This window comes from Microcaecilia unicolor, chromosome 9 (assembly GCF_901765095.1).
Source record: "Microcaecilia unicolor chromosome 9, aMicUni1.1, whole genome shotgun sequence".
Classification (NCBI taxonomy): domain Eukaryota; kingdom Metazoa; phylum Chordata; class Amphibia; order Gymnophiona; family Siphonopidae; genus Microcaecilia; species Microcaecilia unicolor.
The window spans coordinates 223624802-223648756 of NC_044039.1; the positions used below are offsets into that span (position 1 = coordinate 223624802).

At 45.4% G+C, this 23955-nt stretch overlaps 1 protein-coding gene across 3 annotated transcripts in view; it reads right to left on the reverse strand.

The window, feature by feature from the left end:
- Positions 1–2818: 2818 nt before the first annotated feature.
- Positions 2819–23955, reverse strand: part of GPATCH2L (G-patch domain containing 2 like) — a 50518-nt gene continuing 29381 nt past the window's right edge. For 2 of the 3 annotated variants that reach the window (XM_030214734.1, XM_030214735.1), the window contains exons 8-10: positions 23089–23174; positions 7265–7614; positions 2819–3757 (exon numbers count right to left, since the gene is read on the reverse strand). In XM_030214734.1, the coding sequence (XP_030070594.1) occupies positions 3609–3757; positions 7265–7614; positions 23089–23174 (585 nt within the window). In that variant the 3' untranslated portion in view covers positions 2819–3608. The remainder of the gene's footprint in view (positions 3758–7264; positions 7615–23088; positions 23175–23955) is intronic. The other variant, XM_030214736.1, reaches the window with a different exon arrangement.

Genomic DNA, 23955 nt, shown 5'->3' on the forward strand with positions numbered 1-23955 from the left:
GGTAGATAGAAGTGTTTTATTTTCAATTTGGCAGAATATGTTAACTTTGGGAAATGTGCATCATGGATGATTGTATTTTGTTCAGTAGAAAAGGAAATGTATTTCTGTAATGTTGTGGTACATGCCTAGTTTGACTTCTTGGGCTTCCCAGTTCACTTTTTATCTTCATAATTGTATTTCAAATTTGTGATCCCTTGTTCTGTATTTGGCGAGGGTGTATCTGTGTTTTGCATGTGAGCAAGGTGTGGCATTGTTTGCAAGTCCCATTTGTTCTGGTTTGCCAGTAGTAGGTGTACTGGTGTTCTAGGGCTCTGTGTAATATCTGTCCCCGTAAACTCAAAACTTAATCCCCATTTACACATGATGAAAACTGCAGCTTTACCACTCATTTTCTGTACAAATGACATTTTGTACTGTTGCAGGGATGGATTTGGGACAAATTTTGTCCCCATGTCATTCTCTAATTTGAAGTGCTGCCTGATCTTACATAGGCTTCTTGTTTAAATCATAGGAATCAGTACTACTGTTGTATCGTAGTTGTGCTACACGTTTGTTGAGTTAGAATTTTTTTCAGGTTTTGTGCTATTTCACAATGTTCCTGGTTTCACTATTACTGAGATGATGCGAGAATCATATTTTTTAAAATTCTTGCATGGTAATTTCCATAGAAAAAATATGGTAGTTATGATCTGCATCTGTTGTTGAGAGGAAGATAGGGTTTTGTAGATGCAGAACATGTTTACATTTAATACATAAGAAGTGACATACTGTATCAGACCAAAGGTCCATGAGCGTTATTGTATTCAGTGCGTCACAGATGCAAGCATCGTCCATCAGGTGTGTCCAGATTGAAAAAGGTTGAGAACCTCTGCTTCAGATCTAGGAAAAATTAATGCTCTCCTTTTTGCGATGTTCGTACATCTAGGAGGGGATGGAGTCTTTGGGATCAGGAAGTACTCGGAATAAAATCCCCACCTTTTCCTCCCTGATGAAACAGACTCAATTACGTTGGTCTTGAAGAAGAGTTCCTTGAAATACATTATCTGATACTGAGATCTGGACACTGTGAAACTATTTTTTCATCCAACTTACAGTTGTGTCATTCCATGTCAAGTGGTCTGGTGGTCCCTGCGCAGCCATCACAGATTTCGATTAAATTTTCTGTGAACATTCATACATGTCCCCAATGAACATTGGTAAAGCTTTACGTTCGCCAATGCAATACTTGATGAGATATAGTAATCTGTTTGACCCCATACTGCAGCCTTCGCGCAGGGACCACCAGACCACTTGACATGGAATGACACAGTTGAGCTCTGGAAAGCAGTTAATGAAGCTGGATTTCAAGAAGTTTTGGACAAAGTCCAGGAAAATAATCCATGAACCCCATTATTAAGGTAGACTTTGGGAAAGCCACTGCTTATCCCAGGGCTAAGTAGAATGGAATCTGGGATTCTGGAATGTCGCTGCTTTTTAGGATTGTGCCGGGCACTTGTGACCTGGATTAGCCACTGTTGGTTAGACAGAGCTGTGGTCTGAAAATGGCAATTCTTATGTTCATGGGGCTTTCAATGGACAGTTTGATGTGGTTTCTAATCATCCTAGTTTGCATCTTTGTCAAACTATACTGAGAACATCAAAGGAAAAACAGCCAAAGGAAAATTAAATAGCTTTTGTGGAACAACCTCCCAGTGGAGGTGGTGAAGACAAAGAGTGTATCTCAATTGAAGAAAGCATAGGAGAAGCCATGTGATCTCTAGGGGAGAGGAAGATGGTCCTATGCTCTTTATCTGCCATCATTTTTTATCTTTGTATGTTTAAAATTTCAATCAGTGTCACTCAATTTATTGAGACTGATGTAGAAAGAAACTAGGAAATGATTTTTTTAAAAACTACCTCGAAAGATTAAGAGGAAGGGACAGAGAGAGGCAGCTCTGAGGTAACCCTACGTGGAAAAGGAAGTTACTTTAAGGCAACTGACAGGATCATAACAAAAATGTCATTATGGGTCAGGCTAAATGTCCATCAAGCCCAGCAGCCAAGTATATTGTAGAATCCCAAGGAATATATCCATTGCTCACACCCAGAAATATGCAGCTATTTTCTTATGTCTACATGGCTAATAATGGCTTCAGAGCTATTATGTTCTTATGAACTTTTCCTCCAGGAACTTTAGAAATCCAGCTATGCTGTTTCCAGCAACAAATTCCACAGTTTAACTGAGTTGAAAAAATATTTTTGTAAGTTGTTTTAAAAGTGCCACCCATTAGCTTGATGGACTGCCCCTACTCCTGGAAAAATGGTAAAGGGCAATGGATTTGATATACCAAAGTGGTTTACATTTATTATAGGCAGGGTACTTACTCTGTCCCTTGTGGACTCACCATCTACATTTTCTACCTGGGGAATGGAGGGTTAGGAGATTTGTCCAGGGTCACAGGGAGCTACAATGGAAATCAAACCCAGTTCTCCAGGTTCTTAGCCCGCTGCACTAACCATTAGGCCACTCCTCCACTCCAACTGTGAAAGGGTAAATAACAAGTCCCTATTGACCTTCAGCACCCCACTTGTGTTTTCTAGACCGCTATCATGTCTCTTCTTGGCCATGTGCTTAGCTTCTTATTCTGGATGGGTCTGACACTGGCTGTGGTTATTATCGCTTCCTTTAGGACCTATGGGTAAAAATGAATCACCAGGTCTTCAACTCCGCATTAATAACTTGCTCACACTGCTCCGCTACTTTTAGTTGTTGCTTCCCAAGATCAGTCTAGTGCAGGTAAAGCCATCACAATAAGTAGGGACAGAGGGCAGTATATGGGAGTGTACACCTGTAAACCAATATTTAATATAATTCTACATGTATATAATACTTCACTGCACTACACACTTTTTAAAAAATGTTTAAGTTCGGACTCCTGATGTAGATTTTTGCCACATCAATAACCATTCATCTACCCTCGTGCAAGAACGGAAGCTCACATGCAAAGTGATGAAAGCATCTGACTGCCCAACACATTTGGCATGGACTAATCTGAGAGAGACTTCAAACCCAGGACCAATTAAGCCTGTTTAGTGTCCAACAGAGTTCTCCTGCTTTTCTCTCCAAGCACTCCGCCCATCACCTGCCAGCAGGAAACTCAGACAGGATGAAGACAATCAGGGAGAGGGAATCCACAGAGTAAAGGTTCAGGCTGCAGGCTCCTCTGCTCACTTCTATGACTCTACCTTTCGTACACCGAAGCCTGCTTAAAAGCTTTTCATTCTCCCTTCTTGTGCTAAAGGTCTGAATACTACAAACAGTCTGCCTCCATTAAAAAGTACACAGCAAGCATAGAGTTAAAAACAGCTGTGGCAGACCAGAAAATTAAAAAAAAAAATCAACAGGCTGGCTCTGCTGCTGCCACAAAGGAGTTGCACAGTGGCACTGTTGCAAGTCTGGAAGACGTGGTCGATGGTGACATGGTGCACATGTTGTGATTTGGCATTTAACAGTGTTATCTGCACCAGTACTGAACAGAGGATAATGGTGTGAATGCATGCCCACAGTATGGAAATGAAACAGCTCATGCAGTGTCCTGGGATGAAGCCTGCTAGCTCTGGCAGCAGTCCTAAGGGGGTACGTTATCCTGGAAGGACTTAAAAAAAGGAGCCTGGCAAGGGGGAACCCATCCATTCATCTGGCGGTTGGTGCCTTCGGGGCAGAGATCATTAGCAGGTTTGGGCTGGATCCTTTCATCTCTGTGAAGAGATAAATCTCCTGGAAAAAAAGGGAGAAGAGAATGTGTTAATATAAGAACACAAGAACATTTAAGAGTTAATAATGGCTCAGGGAATTTAAAGAGCCCTTATCTCTAAGGCTGAAAGCTTGGGAAATGGGTATAAGGAAACAGAGCCTGTCACCTCTGAGACAAGGCATCTCGGGGACAGACACCTAGGCATTACAACCTGTCACACTTAGGACTGAAAAACTCAAGGGATGGGCACTGGAATACAGAGGCTGTCACCTCTAAGACAGGAGGGCTCATAGGATGGGCACAGGATGCAGAGCTGATCACCTCTGGGAATGAAGGGCTCAGGGGACAGACACAGGGAAGCATGTCACCTCTAGCCCTGGAGATCTCGGGAGGGGGGGGGGGGGATGGACAGAGGGATACATACTACTTAACATTTCTAGAACGCTACTAGGGTTATGCAGCGCTGTACAGATTAAGAAAAAAGGACAGTCCCTGCTCCAAGGAGCTTACTATCTAATGGGCGAAATGTCAAGTAGGGGCAGACCAGATTTCCTGAATACATAACCTGTCACCTCTAGGACTGGAGGATTTAGGGGATGGGCACAGGATACAGAACACCTGATACCTCTAAGACTGGAGTGTTTGGTGGATGGGCAAAGGGATACAGAGCCTGTCACCTCTGGGACTGGACAGTGACTGCATGCCCAGTACCAGTGATAAGCTAGCTGTGCTCCCCAATGCAAACAGCTAATTTACTGTGTCTGTATCCCATCAATTTCCTTTCCAAAATTTCTCCAGAAAGAGTAAGCACACGTCAGAGATTAGTCCCTGCATGTTTAAGTAGCTAAATTCATCAGTCTGCCGGAAGAGTACGTTCATCTCAGATCAGAGCCATTTCTGCTGCAAGGACTGAGCAATGGGACCCTTTATCTGCTGCCTGCCCCTCGCATGCTGATAACAGATGGATGCCAGCAGGTGATTTAGTGCCAGGAGCTGGCCCCTGATGTGTATTAATACAGAAGTGCAGCAGCAGGCATCTCCCATCATTACTCATCTCCAGTAAAGAGTTATTGTTGGACACAGCCTGTGCTAGGTAAAAAAAAAAAAGAAATCCATCCTGGTGAGTGATGCCCAGCTCAGGACATGTCCTTCACCTTACAGGGGTCCAGTCTCCTGACCATTCAGCAGGGGAAGGAGAGGAACTCCACGCTTCACTTTGTCATAACCCAGAACAGAAAGAGCATTGGAAAATTTAGGATTTATGGTGAAACTTCTAAAATAATACAGAGAGTCATGGAAGCAGATACACCAAGAGCAATTCAACTGGGGGAGATGAAATAGTAAATTAAAATTCTGTCTGAAAATCACTACATAAAATTACTACTACTACTACTATTTAGCATTTCAAACTGATAACTCTCTGATGAGACACAGATAGCAGGAAATATCTTAGATATACGAATCCCCTTATAACAGCTAGGTAGGGCTCCCTTGCAAGCATCTGGGACGTATCCTGCCGCACGACGGGGACTCCCTTGAAAGAAGCTAGGGCGTATCCTGCCGCACGACGGGGACTCCCTTGAAAGAAGCTAGGGCGTATCCTGCCGCACGGCGGGGACTCCCTTGAAAGAAGCTAGGGCGTATCCTGCCGCACGGCGGGGACTCTCTTGAAAGAAGCTAGGGCGTATCCTGCTGCACGGCGGGGACTCCCTTGAAAGAAGCTAGGGCGTATCCTGCCGCACGACGGGGACTCCCTTGAAAGAAGCTAGGACGTATCCTGCCGCACGACGGGGACTCCCTTGAAAGAAGCTAGGACGTATCCTGCCACACGGCGCGGACTCCCTTGAAAGAAGCTAGGATGTATCCTGCCACACGGCGCGGACTCCCTTGAAAGAAGCTAGGGCGTATCCTGCCGCACGGTGGGGACTCCCTTGAAAGAAGCTAGGGCGTATCCTGCCGCACGGCGGGGACTCCCTTGAAAGAAGCTAGGACGTATCCTGCCGCACGACGGGGACTCCCTTGAAAGAAGCTAGGGCGTATCCTGCCGCACGGCGGGGACTCCCTTGAAAGAAGCTAGGGCGTATCCTGCCGCACGACGGGGACTCCCTTGAAAGAAGCTAGCACGTATCCTGCCGCACGACGGGGACTCCCTTGAAAGAAGCTAGGACGTATCCTGCCTCATGACGGGGACTCCCTTGAAAGAAGCTAGGACGTATCCTGCCGCAGGGCGGGGACTCCCTTGAAAGAAGCTAGGACGTATCCTGCTGCACGATGGGGACTCCCTTGCAAGCAACTATGACATATCCTGCTGCACGACGGGGACTCCCTTGAAAGCAGCTAGGACGTATCCTGCCACGTAACGGTGACTCCCTTGAAAGCAGTTAGGATGTATCCTGCCGCACGACTGGCTCTCCTTCACAAGCAACTATTACATATCCTAACGCACAACGGGGACTCCCTTGCAAGCAGCTAGGATGTATCCTGCCGCACGACAGGGACTCCCCTTGCAAGCAAATATGACATATTCTACCGCACGATGGTGACTCCCTCGAAAGCAGCTAGGATGTATCCTGCCGAACTATGGGGACTCCCTTGAAAGAAGCTAGGACGTATCCTGCCGAACTATGGGGACTCCCTTGCAAGCAACTATAACATATCCTGATGCACAACGGGCTCCTCCTCACAAGCAACTATGACGTATCCTACCGCACAACAGTGACTCCCTTGCAAGCAGGTAGCATGTATCCTGCCGCAGGAGGAGGAATCCCTTGCAACTATGATGTATCCTGCCGCACGACAGAGACTCCCGTGAAAGCAACTATGATGTATCCTTCCGCACGATGGGGGCTCCCTTGAAAGCAGTTAGGATATATCCTGCCGCACGACGGGGACTCCCTTGAAAGAAGCTAGGACGTATCCTGCCGCACGACGGGGACTCCCTTGAAAGAAGCTAGGACGTATCCTGCCGCACGACGGGGACTCCCTTGCAAGCAGCTATGACGTATCCTGCTGCACGACGGGGACTCCCCTTGAAAGCAGCTAGGATGTATCCTGCCACGTAACGGTGACTCCCTTGAAAGCAGTTAGGATGTATCCTGCCACGCAACAGTGACTCCCTTGAAAGCAGCTAGGATGTATCCTGCCACGCAACGGTGACTCCCTTGAAAGCAGTTAGGATGTATCCTGCCACGCAACAGTGACTCCCTTGAAAGCAGTTAGGATGTATCCTGCCGCATGACGGGCTCTCCCTCACAAGCGAGTGGAGGAGTGGCCTAGTGGTTAGGGTGGTGGACTTTGGTCCTGGGGAACTGAGGAACTGAGTTCGATTCCCACTTCAGGCACAGGCAGCTCCTTGTGACTCTGGGCAAGTCACTTAACCCTCCATTGCCCGCCGCATTGAGCCTGCCATGAGTGGGAAAGCGCAGGGTACAAATGTAATTTAAAAAAAAAAAAAAAAAAAAAAAAACAGAGATCTGCTTAGAAGGCCTGGAGTACAATTTCCATGTTTTTTTACAGCTAATTTACATTACCTGAGGGAGATGCTGGGCTCATCAGCAAGGAGCCGGTTGAGGCAGAAGCAGAGCTGGTTAACGAGGACACGGTTGCAGCAGAAGCCGAGCTGGTCTGCAAGGAACCAGTTATGGTGAAAGCTGGACTGGTTGGTGAAGATATGGCTGCACTGGAAGAAGGGGTGACCAGCAAGGACCTGGTTGTAGCAGACACTAAGGTGGCCATTGATGAACCAGTAGTGCTGGAGGCTGAGCTAATCAGCGAAGAGCTGGCTGTGCCGGATGAGGAGCCGGCTATGCCGGAGGTTACTGGCTTGTGTTTCCTCTTGATATCTCTGGAGCAGGGAAATCCGAGGTGTACATTTACTTGTCTGCAAAACAGAAAACAGTGTTATTATTATTATAAAATATCATTATTAATGAAATAATGATTAACATCAGAGGTATACAATATGAAGAAAAGACAAACACCTCTCCCATTACCGCCCCCCCCCCCCCATTTTCCCCCATGATACAGGATTTCCCCAGAAATAGCTTTTCACCAAGCCCACGGGCTCCCAATGTAGACGATTTATTGAATATAACTCTTTCAAAGGAAACAGGAAATGGTTAAACAACTCTACCAAGAAAGCACACTGCCATAACCCATGAGAAAGGGAATTATCACCAGACTGACATTTCGGACATTGGGGGGTGTCGGCACATCCTGCAATAAAGGCTTTCTTTTGAGAAAAGTAGGACCTGTGTATAGTACGAAAAAGACAATCTTGAAGTTCTGACCTATGTACGACTCCAGGTCATGCCTTAAGGATGTCCTCAGAGGTTGTGAGACATATGTGTCTCCCCCATTCCATTTTCCTCGTTCCTTCCCCCCTCTATTATACGCATTGTTCTTGCAATATTAGCACCTTATGAGAACATTGTATATGTGAACACATTTTTTGACGTCTAGCAAAGGATGTTATTCCCACATCTTATCTTTTCATTTTATTTGTTTTTTACCATGTTATTGCTTACTGTGATTTTTTATTATACATAGTAGATGACGGCAGAAAAAGACCTGCACGGTCCATCCAGTCTGTCCAACAAGATAAACTCATATGTGCTACTTTTTGTGTATACCTGACCTTGATTTGTACCTGTCTTTTTCAGGGCACAGACTGTGTTAAGTCTGCCCAGCACTATCCCCGCCTCCCAACCACCAGCCCCTCTTCCCACCACCGGTTCTGGCACAGACCGTATAAGTCTGCCCAGCACTATCCCCGCCTCCCAACCACCAGTCCCGCCGCCCATCACCGGCTCTGGCACAGACCTTATAAGTCTGCCCAGCACCATCCCCGCCTCCCGCCACCGGCTCTGCCACCCAATCTCGGCTAAGCTCCTTCTGAACAGGATTCCTTTATGTTTATCCCACGCATGTTTGAATTCCGTTACCGTTTTCATTTCCACCACATATGTATGTTTTATAGACTCCTGATGCAGGCCTGACGGCCGAAACACAACAGTTGTGTCGAGTCTTTTCATCAATAAACACATTTTTAAGATTCTTGTCTCCAGGATTTGTATTCCCGTGGTCAAACATCCCACTCTCACTTATACTTGTGTTTTCCCGTGGGGCGTTTGAGTTCTCTGCTTGGTTGCGAATTCTTCTGAACATCCCCAAATCTCTAATCCAGGCCTCAAAAACTACCTGATAATCTTTAGGCGGTTGACGACTGGTTAAGGCTTTATGAAACCAAGAGATAGACACCTTCCCTAAAGCATCGCCTTCCAGAAACTCACGTAACTGGCCCCCAAACCTCCAAGACAGATTTCATGAAGGTAGAGAAGACATATAATGTGAAAGCTGTGTATATATAAAGTGATCTGCTGGTCTAAATGAGCTCCTCTGTTGCAGTTCAAGGAAAGTATAAAAGGACTCAGCTTCCTGAACCAAGTGTCCCAATAGCAAAATACCCCGCTCCTTCCACCAACTAAACACTCTGTTATACATGCCAGGTAGGAATTCTGCTTTCCCCACAAACAGTAAAAAGACACTACCAGAGGCCTCCTGGTTCCAAAGGGAAAGCAACTCCCTCCATAGAGACCACGGTGGGCTTCCGGGCCTTGGCGTATATCTGGGATGAGGGGGTTCCAATCGTTCTTGGATCTCCAAGATGAATTTGGCCTGGAGATGCGGGACTTTTTTCACTATCAGCAGGTCGGGGTGATCTTAGTCTAACAGAAACTCCATTCAAGGTGGGGGAGGAAGGGAAGCATATCTCGCTTTTATATGGCTCTTTTGCTACATAGTTCCCCACTTCAGAAGTTTACTGCTCGATGGGAAATGGATCTTAATTCTGCCTATGCTTCAGAGAAGGGGTTTCAGTACCCGTTTGTGATCAGTAGCTAGTAATATAATTGAGAATGGGTTTAACATTCTTTATTGCTGGTACTATACCCTTGAGCATTTATTTCAGATGAATCCTCAGCTATCTGACCAAAGGTGGAGATCCTGTGATGCAGAAGGTACATTTTATCATGTGTGGTGGTCCTGCCCTAGGGTTCAACCCTATTGGACTGCTCTCCTGGATCTGCTTCAACAGGCGCTTGGCAAGACCAACCCCTGCAGGGCCTGCACATTGTTCACTCCATTTTAAGCCTGCAGAGATCATGTTGGAACAACATAAACAGGCGATTCATTTCTTTATGGCGACCAAGTTGGCCTTGGCTACAGCAGTCTCTACCACCCATTCCTCAAATTCTCTGCAAATTGGACTTTATTTTTCAAACGTCTAAATTGGCTGCAATGTGACATGGACGATTAGCTATGTTTTTCAAAATTTGCCGACGCAATGAGACCTGACGGTCTGCCCAGCCCCTGGTGCTATTGATGGTTAAGGTCCACTTTCTCTTTGGGGGGAGGGTTGTTGGAAGTGCTGTTTGGTTGCTATTACTCTGCTTTTGAGATTACTTATTTTATTTTTTAATAAACAACTTTAAATAAAAAAATTGCACATTACTGTTATGGCTAATCTTCAGTTACAGCAGAAAAACAGAAGAACAGTAGCTCCTGTAGACAAAAAACTAAACAGTCACAACAAGAGTGACAGCAACAGACGATGTCTGAATTAATGCCTTTAACAAATCATCCAAGACTCTTGTTAGTTCAAGCGCTCTACTTTTTTTGGAAGAAAGCAGCAAGATATTATGATTGCTTTGATATTCTCCGTACCCATCTGTATCTATATTTTGAAATTCTTATCCTATAATGTGTACATGTTTTGTGAGCCACACTGAGCCTGCAAATAGGTGGGAAAATGTGGGATACAAGTGCAGCAAATAAATAAACAAACACCACCTGCATAACATTAAGCTTAGCTTAATAACAGCAAACATCCATATAAAGACTCCTGAGAAAGGCCTTTGTGGACCAAAACATGACTCGTGTCGAGTCTTGGATGATATAGCTTAATGGAAGATAGCTTTAGCACATTATAAATAACATGGCAGTACTCAACTCGATTCAGCATTAGCGAGTAAAATAGGAGTGAATATACTACCTTTATGGCAATTCTTATGTTTTATCTGACTATAACACTTGGGGGACTGTATATACACAAACCCACACATATATAGACATACACACACATACAAACTGTCATTAGATCCTCATGAAAACGGTAATGGAATTCAAACATGCGTGGGATAAACACAAATGAATCCTGTTTAGAAGAAATGGATCCATGGAATCTTAGCGGAGATTGGGTGGTGACGCAGGTAATTGGGAAGCAAAACCAGTGCCGGGCAGACTTTTATGGTCTGTGCCCTGATCGTGACTGAATAGATAGGGATGGGCTGGAGTGTAAATTTTAAGGAGCTTCAATGTTAGCTTCAGAACTTACTACAAGAACAGTGCTGGGCAGACTTCTCAGTCTGTGCCCTGAGAAAGGCAAGGACAAATCAAACTTGGGTATAAAGTATCACATACCATGCAAAATGAGTTTATCTTGTTGGGCAGACTAGATGGACCGTTCAGGTCTTTATCTGCCATCATTTACTATATCTCTCAAAGCCTGTGAGGAAGAGACATTACAGGCAAACGGAATATTAGCAGCAAAAGGAGAGTATTTATACCTAAGAAAAAGATACATCTTCTCCCAGGGGGTCAAACTCTGCCAACCATGTGTCTTGTCTCCCACCCCCACCCCCACTAAGAGTGACAAATAGGCCATTAACATTCTAGCCTGCAGAGAAAACAGCCAGGAGGCATGAGAGCAAATTAATACAGTCCAGGTCCCAGAAGGGTAATGATAAAATAAAACAGTTTTACAGACAAACCATTTTTGAGAACAAAGATCTCCCTCATAAGAAGCTCATAACAAGTTAAAAAGCAGCATCTCTCACACTCAGAACACAGTCCAGAATAAATGCCTTCTGGGGGTCACATCAAGCAGGCCCGCTGGGGCTTCCACCAAATTTCTAAAAACTAGTGACAGTAATCTCAAAGTGAGATACACTAAAACTAGAGCTTACCAGGAGATTGTGACAACAAAAGTAGAGCAGGGGAGAAAGGTTAAAAAAAACAAAAAAACAACCAGAGCGGGGGAAAAAGCACACAGGAATGCTTCCAGTGTCACGATGGCGCCTACCAAGTTGTTGCTGTGGCTGGACATCTATCCCTACTTGGTACAGGGGGCCACAACCCCTTGAGCTGGCCCTGACTGGGAGTTGGGGTATACCCTGTGCAGTGTGGAAAGGAATAATTTAGCTGACTGGATGGGCTAGTTGGTCTTCTTGTAATATCATCTACTTATGTTAGCATGACTTGGACCAGAGCCTGGAAAAAGAGCATCTCTCACCACCCTCAGAGCTGGCGATATGGGACAGACTCTGGAATAAGTCTGTCTCCTACTTTCTTCAGGGATCCAGCAATCTGGAACAGGTCCTACAATGGGCCTTTTTCTACCATCTTCACAGAGTCTGCCACATGAGGTGGAATCTGATAAAAGGCCAATGCCAACCTTAATCAAGAAACCAGCAATGTGGGGCAGAACCTGGAGTGTTGGCGTGTTTAACAAATAGACCCCCCCCCCCCTACCAAATCTCTTATGGAGGGGAGTAGCTGCCTAGAAGTTATGCAGCGAGCTGAAAACCAGGGAAGCAAGAGTCAAATCTCATTTGGGAAGTACGAACTCCCCCTCAAATCAGAAGTATGGAGGAGTGGCCTAGTGGTTAGGGTGGTGGACTTTGGTCCTGGGGAACTGAGGAACTGAGTTCGATTCCAACTTCAGGCACAGGCAGCTCCTTGTGACTCTGGGCAAGTCACTTAACCCTCCATTGCCCCATGTAAGCCGCATTGAGCCTGCCATGAGTGGGAAAGCGCGGGGTACAAATGTAACAAAAAAAAAAAAGTCAGGAATCTTGGAATACCGTTAGATTCAACACTTACCTCTGATTTCCCAAATCCAAGCAACCTTCAAAAGCTGCTTCTACTATCTGCAACAGCTACGCTGCCTCTCTCCTTACATTGAGAAGGTAAATCTTATCCTAGTTGTGCATGCCATGATAACATCAAGACTGGATTACTGCAATACACTATACAATGGTCTGACTACAAAGGGCCTGCACCAGCTCCAATTGATTCAGAATGCAGCAGCAAGACTCAGAGAAGGTTGCACGCGACATGACCACATCACACCATTTTTGCAACAACTTCATTGGCTACCAGTACAATACAGGGCTAAATTTAAAACCCTATGTCTGATCTTCAAGGCCCTTAAAGGAAATGGCCCTGAGTACTAGAAGAAAAGGATGTCCCTCTACATACCTCCAAGGTCACTAAGGTCCTCCCAAGGAGTATCCCTAACCACACCCTCTCCAAAGGACATCACACGATGTGATACCCGAAAGCGAGCTTTCTCCGGAATAGCCCCCACACTCTGGAATGCACTGGCTGAAAGGCTCCGCTTAACACAAGACTATCTTCAGGAAGCAGGTGAAAACTTGGCTCTTCAACCAGGACTTTAATGGTAGAAGTAACTAACTTGTTAGTCTCACTGACACACAAGGAGTGACAAGGGCTGCACATACTGCAGCGGGACATGTTTATCCACTCCTGCCCTAGCTGAGATAATAGTTAACCATCTCTCTGACTTCATGTCAGTGGCGTAGTGGGTGTCTGGCTATGCCCCTGCTTTACGTGCAACTTTCTTTAAATTAGTCACCTTACTTTCTAACTCCTCTTACCTATCTACGTGTCCCATCTTTGCTTATACCCTATGCTGTCTATTAAAAAGTTTCTATTACGTATTGTGTTGACATTGTAATTACATTGTATTATTTGAATATTTTTACTGCTGTAATTGTATATTCGTCATGTTTGATTTATTCTTACTGTACACTGCCTTGACTGAACTCCTTCAAAAAGGTGGTAAATAAATCCTAATTAATAAATACATCTTACTTTTCCCACTGATGCACCTTCAGACCATGGAAAAGGAATTCACTTTCCACTGCCTTAGATACAACTTAAATTATAAGCCCTATTGAGCAGAACCTTAGCAAATGTATCTGAATATGTAAAATCAACTTGGAACTCCGATTTAAAAAAAAATGAAATCTAAAATCCAAATTTAAATCTTATGCAATCTAGGGTAACTGCTGAATGTAGGAAGGTTACCTGGCTGTGCAGTATGAGGTGCAAAAGGGTTACCCAGCTGTGGATAAGAACATAAGAAAAGCCATGCAGAGTCAGAGGTCCACTGAGCCCAGCATCCTATCGCCAACAGTAGCCAGTGAACAAGAACATAGGAAAAGCCATGCTCAGTCAAAACAGAGGGTCCAGTGAGCCCAGCATCCTATCGCCAACACTGGATAAGAACAAAGGAAAAGCCATACTGAGTCAGACAGAGGGTCCAGTGAGTACAGCATCCTATCGCCAACAGTGGCCAGTCCATAAGAAAAGCTATGCTGAGTCAGACAGAGATCTAGTGAGTCCAGCATCCTGTTTCCAACACTGGCCAGTCCATAAAGACATAAGTTTAACCATGCTGAGTCAAACAGGACGCTGGGAGCAATGGACCAACAATGGCCAGTTCATAAGAAAAGTCATGCTGAGTCAGACAAAGGTCCATTGAGCACAGCATTCTTTCTCCGACAGTGGCTAATCCAAGTCTCAAGTACCCAACAGATCCAAAAACGTAGATGTGTCTCCCATAGTTCATTTTCAGGAATGAACAGCAGCTCTCCCAAGTCTACCTGGCCAATAACTTTTTATGAACTTTTCATCCAGGAATACAGCCAACGTATACAACTCTTTGTATTCTCCTCCACTCCTTGGTCTTAGTCAAACTCGATTACTGCAACTCCCTCCTTGTAGGTTTACCTGCCTGCCAAATTCACAGATTTCAGCTGATAGAGAATATCACTGTCAAAGTTCTATATGGCCATAAGAAGATTGGCTCTCACTCCCCTCCTAGTGTCAGAACACATGCTCCCAGTATCTTACCCGATTCCCTTTCAAGTAGGATACGCACAGGAGCCATTCAGGCACCTTTGGTACAACACTGGATTGCATTTAATCACACTGAATCAGAGTTCCAGTTGTGGTTTTGGAAGCTTTTGACAGCGGGAGGAGGGGTGGGAATGTCGCAACAGTTTGGGATTTATCAATGGGACACAACAGAGCCAAGAATGGAAGAGCTTTACAATCAACAGTAGCTGTGATTTGAAGATGAACACTTAAGCCGTTTAACCACCAAAACAAGCCTCTTTCTACGATTCCTACTGTTTCTCATTTCATGAGGGGGCTACGAAACATAAAACATCATTTTAGCACTAACTGATGCTTCCCTTCAGTATCTCACTTGGAAAATAGCAAGAAGAGTCAATGAACTGCAAGCCTTTGGTCACTACTTTATAAATGAAGAGTGACCGACGTGGCACGTCACAGACCATCCAGAAGCTCTAACTTTCTGCAGCCGGTTTCCGAGGTGTTATTTTAAAGTCGCTCCCGTCTCTCCCTCTCTCTCTTCAATATGCCAGCACGTACGTCCGCACTTTTAAAACACAAAGAAATGCGAACAGGAGCTCTGACTCACTTCCCTTCCACAGCTCTGCCTTTCTTCAGCGCAGCGCCGACAAAACCCTGGCTCCGCCCCATCAGCCCTCAGATCAATGTCACCAAAGCCGAAGGCTCAGGAAAACCCTGATTAATAAACAACCCTAAACCACTCATATTCATAACCACACCCACCTCCTGCGCCCGACCTTTTCAAACGTTAACCCTTTACGAACTGCTACAAGGAGAAGCACTGGCATAGGGACTGCTAACAGCTGTCACTGTCTCTCACACATACATATACAAACTCTTTATATCTGTCTCTCCCTCTCTATAGTCACTCTCACACTGTCTCTCTCTCTCACACACAAAGAGTACTACAAGAATAAAAAACTGCCTACAAGGAGCAGCAGACCCTCCACTGTCACAGCTCACTCTGATACTTTTACTGTCACTCACTCTCTCACACACATGCACTTTCTTCCTGTGTCTCTCTCAGACACACAGACAAAACTTATTTACACAATAAACAACTGCCTATAAGGAGCAACTGACCCTACACTGTCACAGCCACTCCTACCAGCTCCCTCCGTCTCTCACACACACATACTACCAGCTCACTCTCTCTCTCACTCTCATATATGTGTGTGTGTGTGTGTCTGAGATACACACTCTCTGTATCTCTGTCTCTCTCTCTCTGAACTCACTCTCACACTCTCAGTGTCTTTCACACAGTCACAAACACTCACACCTTCTCTCTATAACTCACCCTCTCTTTCTCATACACACACACGTAAACTTGAAGCAAAGGAACTGTCACCCTCCCTCTTCCAAATTTTTTTGCAATACAGAGATTGTCAGTAGGCATTGTCTTAAAATGAAATCCCTCACTAACGGATTGCTTACCCAAAGAAAAAACATTCAATAATCCTAATACACATTTTCACTCTACCACCTCTTGACAGACTAACTTCTCAGATGGGCAGCAGTTGCCTCTCAGCCACGTCATATGAATACAATTGTGCCTGTTAATGACTCCCTTCCACCCCGTATCCCATACAGACAAAATACTACATGTTAACGAATACATGGTAATAATAAAATAAACACATTCAAGAAAAACTAAAAGAAACAAAATCACTTGCAAACAATATCCAAGGGATCATATACAATAGCACATCTAATTGCACAAACATTTGCACATGGGACAGTGTTCTTGGGTGATGCACTTCCAAGGTTATTTTCTTGGAATAATACATCAAGAGTCAAGGTTTCTGCCACTGATAGCTTCTAGAGTCACCTGCACAAGGACTCCTACCATCTCTCTCTCTCTCTCTCTCTCTCACACACACACATATATACACACTCTCACTCTCTCTCTCTCTTAACAACTGGCTATAAGGAGCAACTGACCCTCCACTGTCACAGGGACTACTAGCACCTCTCTCTCACACACACACAGAACACACACACACAACTCACAAATGAGCCCTGCTGCTCTCTCTCTTAACAACTGGCTATAAGGAGCGACTCACCCTCCACTTTCACAGGGACTCCTAGCAGCTCTCTCGCTCTCTGTCACACACACACACACTCTCTCTCTCTCTCTCTTAACAACTTGCTATAAGGAGCAACTGACCCTCCACTGTCACAGGGACTCCTAGCAGCTCTCTCGCTCTCTGTCACACACACACACACACACACACACACACACACACACACACACACAATCTCTCTTAACAACTGGCTATAAGGAGCGACTCACCCTCCACTTTCACAGGGACTCCTAGCAGCTCTCTCGCTCTCTCTTAACAACTGGCTATAAGGAGCGACTCACCCTCCACTTTCACAGGGACTCCTAGCAGTTCTCTCGCTCTCTGTCACACACACACACTCTCTCTCTCTTAACAACTGGCTATAAGGAGCAACTGACCCTCCACTGTCACAGGGACTAATAGCACCTCTCTCTCACAAAGACACACACACAACTCACAAACGAGCCCTGCTGCTCTCTCTCTTAACAACTGGCTATAAGGAGCGACTCACCCTCCACTTTCACAGGGACTCCTAGCAGCTCTCTCGCTCTCTGTCACACACACACACACTCTCTCTCTTAACAACTGGCTATAAGGAGCAACTCACCCTCCACTTTCACAGGGACTCCTAGCAGCTCTCTCGCTCTCTGTCACACACACACACACACACTCTCTCTCTTAACAACTGGCTATAAGGAGCGACTCACCCTCCACTTTCACAGGGACTACTAGCACCTCTTTCTCACACACACACAGAACACACACACACAACTCACAAACGAGCCCTGCTGCTCTCTCTCTTAACAACTGGCTATAAGGAGCGACTCACCCTCCACTTTCACAGGGACTCCTAGCAGCTCTCTCGCTCTCTGTCACACACACACACATACTCTCTCTCTCTCTCTCTCACACACACACACACACACACACACACATACATTCTCTCTCTCTGAACTCATTCACACACACACACACAAACACACACACACATTCTCTCTCTCTGAACTCATTCACACACACACACACACACACACACACACACACACACACACACACACACACACACAAAGAATGTAGTATACAAAACTGTACTAAAAAATCAAGCCCGTTTTAATGCACTTAACGGCTTGTGTGTATATGTTTGATACTGTTTCATGGTAATTCTATTATTAGGTTTCAATTTACTGTTTTCAAGTTTATCTCATTTATTATGTTTAGTTTATTCTTGGTTATTTTACTATTGTTATGCTGTTAACAAAATTGTAAGTTTTATGTTATGTTTCAACAATTTTTATTGATGACTCAACATGTTCAACATAACCTTTAAGTCCAACATTTGACCTATTAGATAGCATACCACACTGACATGGATATATCATTAGCTGCTATCATCAATGTTTTTAGTGATGTTCTCCCCCCTGTCCCCCCACCAATACTTCTATACCCACAATACTAACACATTGATTCTTGAAGTAAACAGCGAAACAACATATAAAATTCAACTAATTCCTTGCGTTATAGTTAAACTGACTATTCCTCTATCTACATTCCCTTCCCTCCCCCCCCCCCATTCGACATGTCAATACGTTTTTATTGAGGACAATGTTTAGAAATGTAATTCACCTCTATTATGTATACACTCTGTAGCCCTGCAAACTCAAATTTAACTAGATTTAAGTGCACTGCAGGCCATCAACACTTGCCGTCCCCCACTCTCAAGCCTACCCAATACTCTTTGTTGACCCACCTCCTCCCCTTCTCCATTCCCCTAGCTACCCCCTTCCCCCCCCCCCAATGAGAGTACATTGTATGATCCCTTCCTTCATCCCCCTCCTCCCCCTTCTCCCCCCTCTTATCTTGTTCCTCCACCCCCCCCCCCCCCCCCCCATTTTGCATGCTTGTCCCTCACCATGTCACTCCCTATTCCGTATCATACTCCAGGGTAACCTATTCAAGACTATGTGCTCTTGGGGATATATTATTAAGGTAGCACTACCAAACGGCCAGAAATCTCCCCTGACATTTTGGTGACAATCTCGCCCCTCTGGATTCCCATAACATAAGTTGATGAAATTTGTTCCTCGAATACCAATAGGAGGGAGGCATGTCTGATAGCCAATGATTAAGAATGCATTTTTCCCCATTATACAGACTTTATTTAATAGCGCTTGTGCACCTCTTGTACCCACACTCCACTGCCCCGCAACACTGAACATCACTCTTTCAAATGTTATCCCAACTGTGTACCCCAGTATCTCACTAAGGAATTGCATTAATCTCTGCCAAAATATCTCGATATATCTGCATTGCCAAATGCAATGCATAAACGTTGCTCCGTCTTGTTTGCACTTTCGACATCTATCATCATCTACTACTCCTGCGTGAAATTGTAAGTTTTATGTTAAACTGTACCTCCTGTACACCGCCTTGGATGAATCTCTTCATAAAGGAAGCTAATAAATCCCAATAAATAAATAAACAGTTCTACAGAACCACTTTGTTCCCTAAAATTTGTCTTCTTCTGTTTTTCCTCCCATTCTACTACTCTGGGCCATTAAGATCCCTATATTAAACTGGCCCTCAGCGTGGGACTCACTTTTTTTTTTTTTTTTCCCAAATATGTTTATTAAAGTTTTCAGATTTAAACAGTCATTGTATAATATACAATTATGGCAAAGCATACAGAATAGCAAACTTTCCCAACCCTCCGCCCTCCCTTCCCATCCCTGATAACCAAACACCAATTTCAACTGAAATTCGGCTTTTATGAGTCTTTATATCCATCACAATAAAGGAACAATCAACTTGGGAGCGTCCAGATCAATCCCACTCTGCAGTCTCCAAGATCTGTATATGTCCCAGAGCGAAGGGCCGTCATTTTCGACATTTGATATAGATAGTCGATTTTATGAAGAACCTTGATCACTGGCGGTGCTATCGGGCTCCTCCACGCTGATGCCAGCGTAATTTTTCTCGCCACCAGCCACACCAATGTCAACCAGTGTACCGACAGTCGGACTCCCGCAAGACGGATGTGCAACAAGCAAACCTCCGCCCTAGCAGGGTATTCCACCCCGTCACCTCAGCAAACAGATGTAGCAATTCTGGCCAATAGGTTGGGACTCACTTTCGAGTGTGTCTGTGTTCCTCTGCAGAATCTCTGGAGAAAGCAAAGTTGCTTACCCGTAACAGGGAACGCAGTCACAGTCAAGTACCCACCGGCTTCACGCAAAAAAAGAAAATTGAAAAAACTCTAGTTATGTTGTTTTAGCTTTGTTATAGACTGAGCGGGAGAGGGAGAGCGAGGCAGCAAAGGAATCTCTGCGCATGGTCAGAGCCATCGAACTTTGATTACTCTGAGCTCGGAGAGTTTATCCACACAGCAGGCTCCATGGGCGATGTCACCTTTGAGAGCGGATGCAGAGGACCCCTCGCTTGCTGAGATGGGGGTGACCAGACCTGCACACAGTCCTCAAGGTGCAAATGCACCAGGGATCTATACAGAGGCATAATGATGTTCTCGGTTTTGTTCTCCATCCTTTTTCGGATGCTCCCTTACATTCTACTTGCCTTTTCAGTAGCCAGAGCGCACTGGACTGAAAATGTCAATGTATTACCTAAAATGAGTCCAAGATCTTTTTCTTGGGTGCTGACTGCTAACTCAGAACCCTGCATTTTGTGCTTGTACTTGGGATTATCTTCCCACATGTCCATTTCATCTGCCATTTATTTTTATTTATTTATTTTTTTGTTACATTTGTACCCCGCGCTTTCCCACTCATGGCAGGCTCAATGCGGCTTACATATTGTATACAGGTACTTATTTGTACCTGGGGCAATGGAGGGTTAAGTGACTTGCCCAGAGTCACAAGGAGCTGCCTGTGCCTGAAGTGGGAATCAAACTCAGTTCCTCAGTTCCCCAGGACCAAAGTCCACCACCCTAACCACTAGGCCACTCCTCCAGGTCTCCCAGACTCACACAATCCTTCTGCAAATCCCCAATTCTCTGCCTTTTTAACAACTTCCCTCCCCCAATGCTCACCTACCCTTACTCACACCTCTCCTACTCCCTTCACTCTTGCCCGTTCCCCTCCGCCTCATCTACCCTCCACCTGCTCACTTACCCTTGCTCATACTTCTCCTACTCCCTTCACTCTTGCCCATTCCCCTCCGCCTCATCTACCCTCCAACTGCTCACTTACCCTTGCTCATACTTCTCCTACTCCCTTCACTCTTGCCCATTCCCCTCCGCCTCATCTACCCTCCAACTGCTCACTTACCCTTGCTCATACTTCTCCTACTCCCTTCACTCTTGCCCATTCCCCTCCGCCTCATCTACCCTCCAACTGCTCACTTACCCTTGCTCATACTTCTCCTACTCCCTTCACTCTTGCCCATTCCCCTCCGCCTCATCTACCCTCCAACTGCTCACTTACCCTTGCTCATACTTCTCCTACTCCCTTCACTCTTGCCCATTCCCCTCCGCCTCATCTACCCTCCAACTGCTCACTTACCCTTGCTCATACTTCTCCTACTCCCTTCACTCTTGCCCATTCCCCTCCGCCTCATCTACCCTCCAACTGCTCACTTACCCTTGCTCATACTTCTCCTACTCCCTTCACTCTTGCCCATTCCCCTCCGCCTCATCTCCCCTCCAACTGCTCACTTACCCTTGCTCATACTTCTCCTACTCCCTTCACTCTTGCCCATTCCCCTCCGCCTCATCTACCCTCCAACTGCTCACTTACCCTTGCTCATACTTCTTCTACTCCCTTCACTCTTGCCCATTCCCCTCCGCCTCATCTACCCTCCACCTACTCACTTACCCTTGCTCATACTTCTCCTACTCCCTTCACTCTTGCCCATTCCCCTCCGCCTCATCTACCCTCCACCTGCTCACTTACCCTTGCTCATACCTCTCCTACTTCCTTCACTCTTGCCCATTCCCCTCCGCCTCATCTACCCTCCAACTGCTCACTTACCCTTGCTCATACTTCTCCTACTCCCTTCACTCTTGCCCATTCCCCTCCGCCTCATCTACCCTCCAACTGCTCACTTACCCTTGCTCATACTTCTCCTACTCCCTTCACTCTTGCCCATTCCCCTCCGCCTCATCTACCCTCCAACTGCTCACTTACCCTTGCTCATACTTCTCCTACTCCCTTCACTCTTGCCCATTCCCCTCCGCCTCATCTACCCTCCAACTGCTCACTTACCCTTGCTCATACTTCTCCTACTCCCTTCACTCTTGCCCATTCCCCTCCGCCTCATCTACCCTCCAACTGCTCACTTACCCTTGCTCATACTTCTCCTACTCCCTTCACTCTTGCCCATTCCCCTCCGCCTCATCTACCCTCCAACTGCTCACTTACCCTTACTCACACCTCTCCTACTCCCTTCACTCTTGCCCATTCCCCTCCGCCTCATCTATCCTCCAATTGCTCACTTACCCTTGCTCATACTTCTCCTACTCCCTTCACTCTTGCCCATTCCCCTCCGCCTCATCTACCCTCCAACTGCTCACTTCCCCTTGCTCATACTTCTCCTACTCCCTTCACTCTTGCCCATTCCCCTCCGCCTCATCTACCCTCCAACTGCTCACTTACCCTTACTCACACCTCTCCTACTCCCTTCACTCTTGCCCATTCCCCTCCGCCTCATCTATCCTCCAATTGCTCACTTACCCTTGCTCATACTTCTCCTACTCCCTTCACTCTTGCCCATTCCCCTCCGCCTCATCTACCCTCCAACTGCTCACTTACCCTTACTCACACCTCTCCTACTCCCTTCACTCTTGCCCATCCCCCTCCGCCTCATCTACCCCTCCAATCGCTCACTTACCCTTGCTCATACTTCTCCTACTCCCCTCATCCCTGCATTCCTACATTTCTATTTCTTTTATTACTCCGATAAGACTCAACTTATTTCTCTTCACCAATACTTTGTAATCCCAATTACTATGTAAGCCACATTGAACCTGCTTTGAGTGGGAAAGCGCGGGGTACAAATGTAATAAATAAATAAACTTTGAAAAATATTGTATCATTCACTACCTCCAGATTGCTTATGAGTATGTTAAACAACACAGGTCTAACACAGACCCTTGAGCCACTCCACTAGTGACCCTTTTCCATATAATCACCCATTAAGTCCTAGTCTACTGTGTTTTAGCCAATTTGCAATGCACAAAAGGGCAACTGCTTCTTATCTAATGACTCTTTAATTTCCTAAGGTGCAGATGCAAGACAGCAAAAGTTCAAGAGAGTTACCTGGCTCTGCAGTGTGCTGGAAAACACTTTCGATGTGAAGAATCTGCAAGAACATCCAGCGAGTACAGTGAAGACAGAGGGTTAAACTGTATTGAAAAAAAGAAGGAAGATTACTCCAATGAAGACAGCTTGAAATAAATACGATTCACCTTTGCTCTACTACAACTCACTCACATGTTGATAACTGCTGGTGGGATTCTAGGCTGATCTTGGATTTAGTGCAGGGAAGAACTGAGCTAAGACTGAGGAAGTCCGTCACAGCACATTACTAGGACTAACCTTGTAGTAGCAAAATCTTCCCTTCCTCCCTGCTACCCTCAGAACTCCCACACAGACCTTCCCCAAGCACTACCGAGGCTTAAGTGCATCTGATCTCCAGCCTCTGCACTCTGCCTATAAATTGGTCATTGGTTATATGGGATCCTCATAGGCAACATCCAGTTTGTACTCTAGGTCAACAGAAATAGATATGGACAAAGTGGAAAGACAGTGAAACATACAAAGTGAGACAGGGAGCAAAAAAAGCCCCCCCCGAGTTACCCGAACAAAAGTTTGCGCAAATCCTAGATCACGGACACTTTGGCCTCACACTAACAAACCAATATTGAACTGCACAAAGAACATACAGTACAAAACATCTAACAGATACACATATTCAGAAGAGCTATCTGTTAACGTGGCATTGCTGAATATCTATGTGTAATCTGAAGTGCCAAAATTAAGAGGTTTTAATTTATGATGGCACAGAGCACTGAGATTATTTCATTATGCTTGCTCTTTGGGTGACTATTGTATCTGCTTGCAAGGCGTTTCGTCTAAGCGATATATTGAGCATCTTCGCTTGTAGTGCTACCTTTATATCGCTCT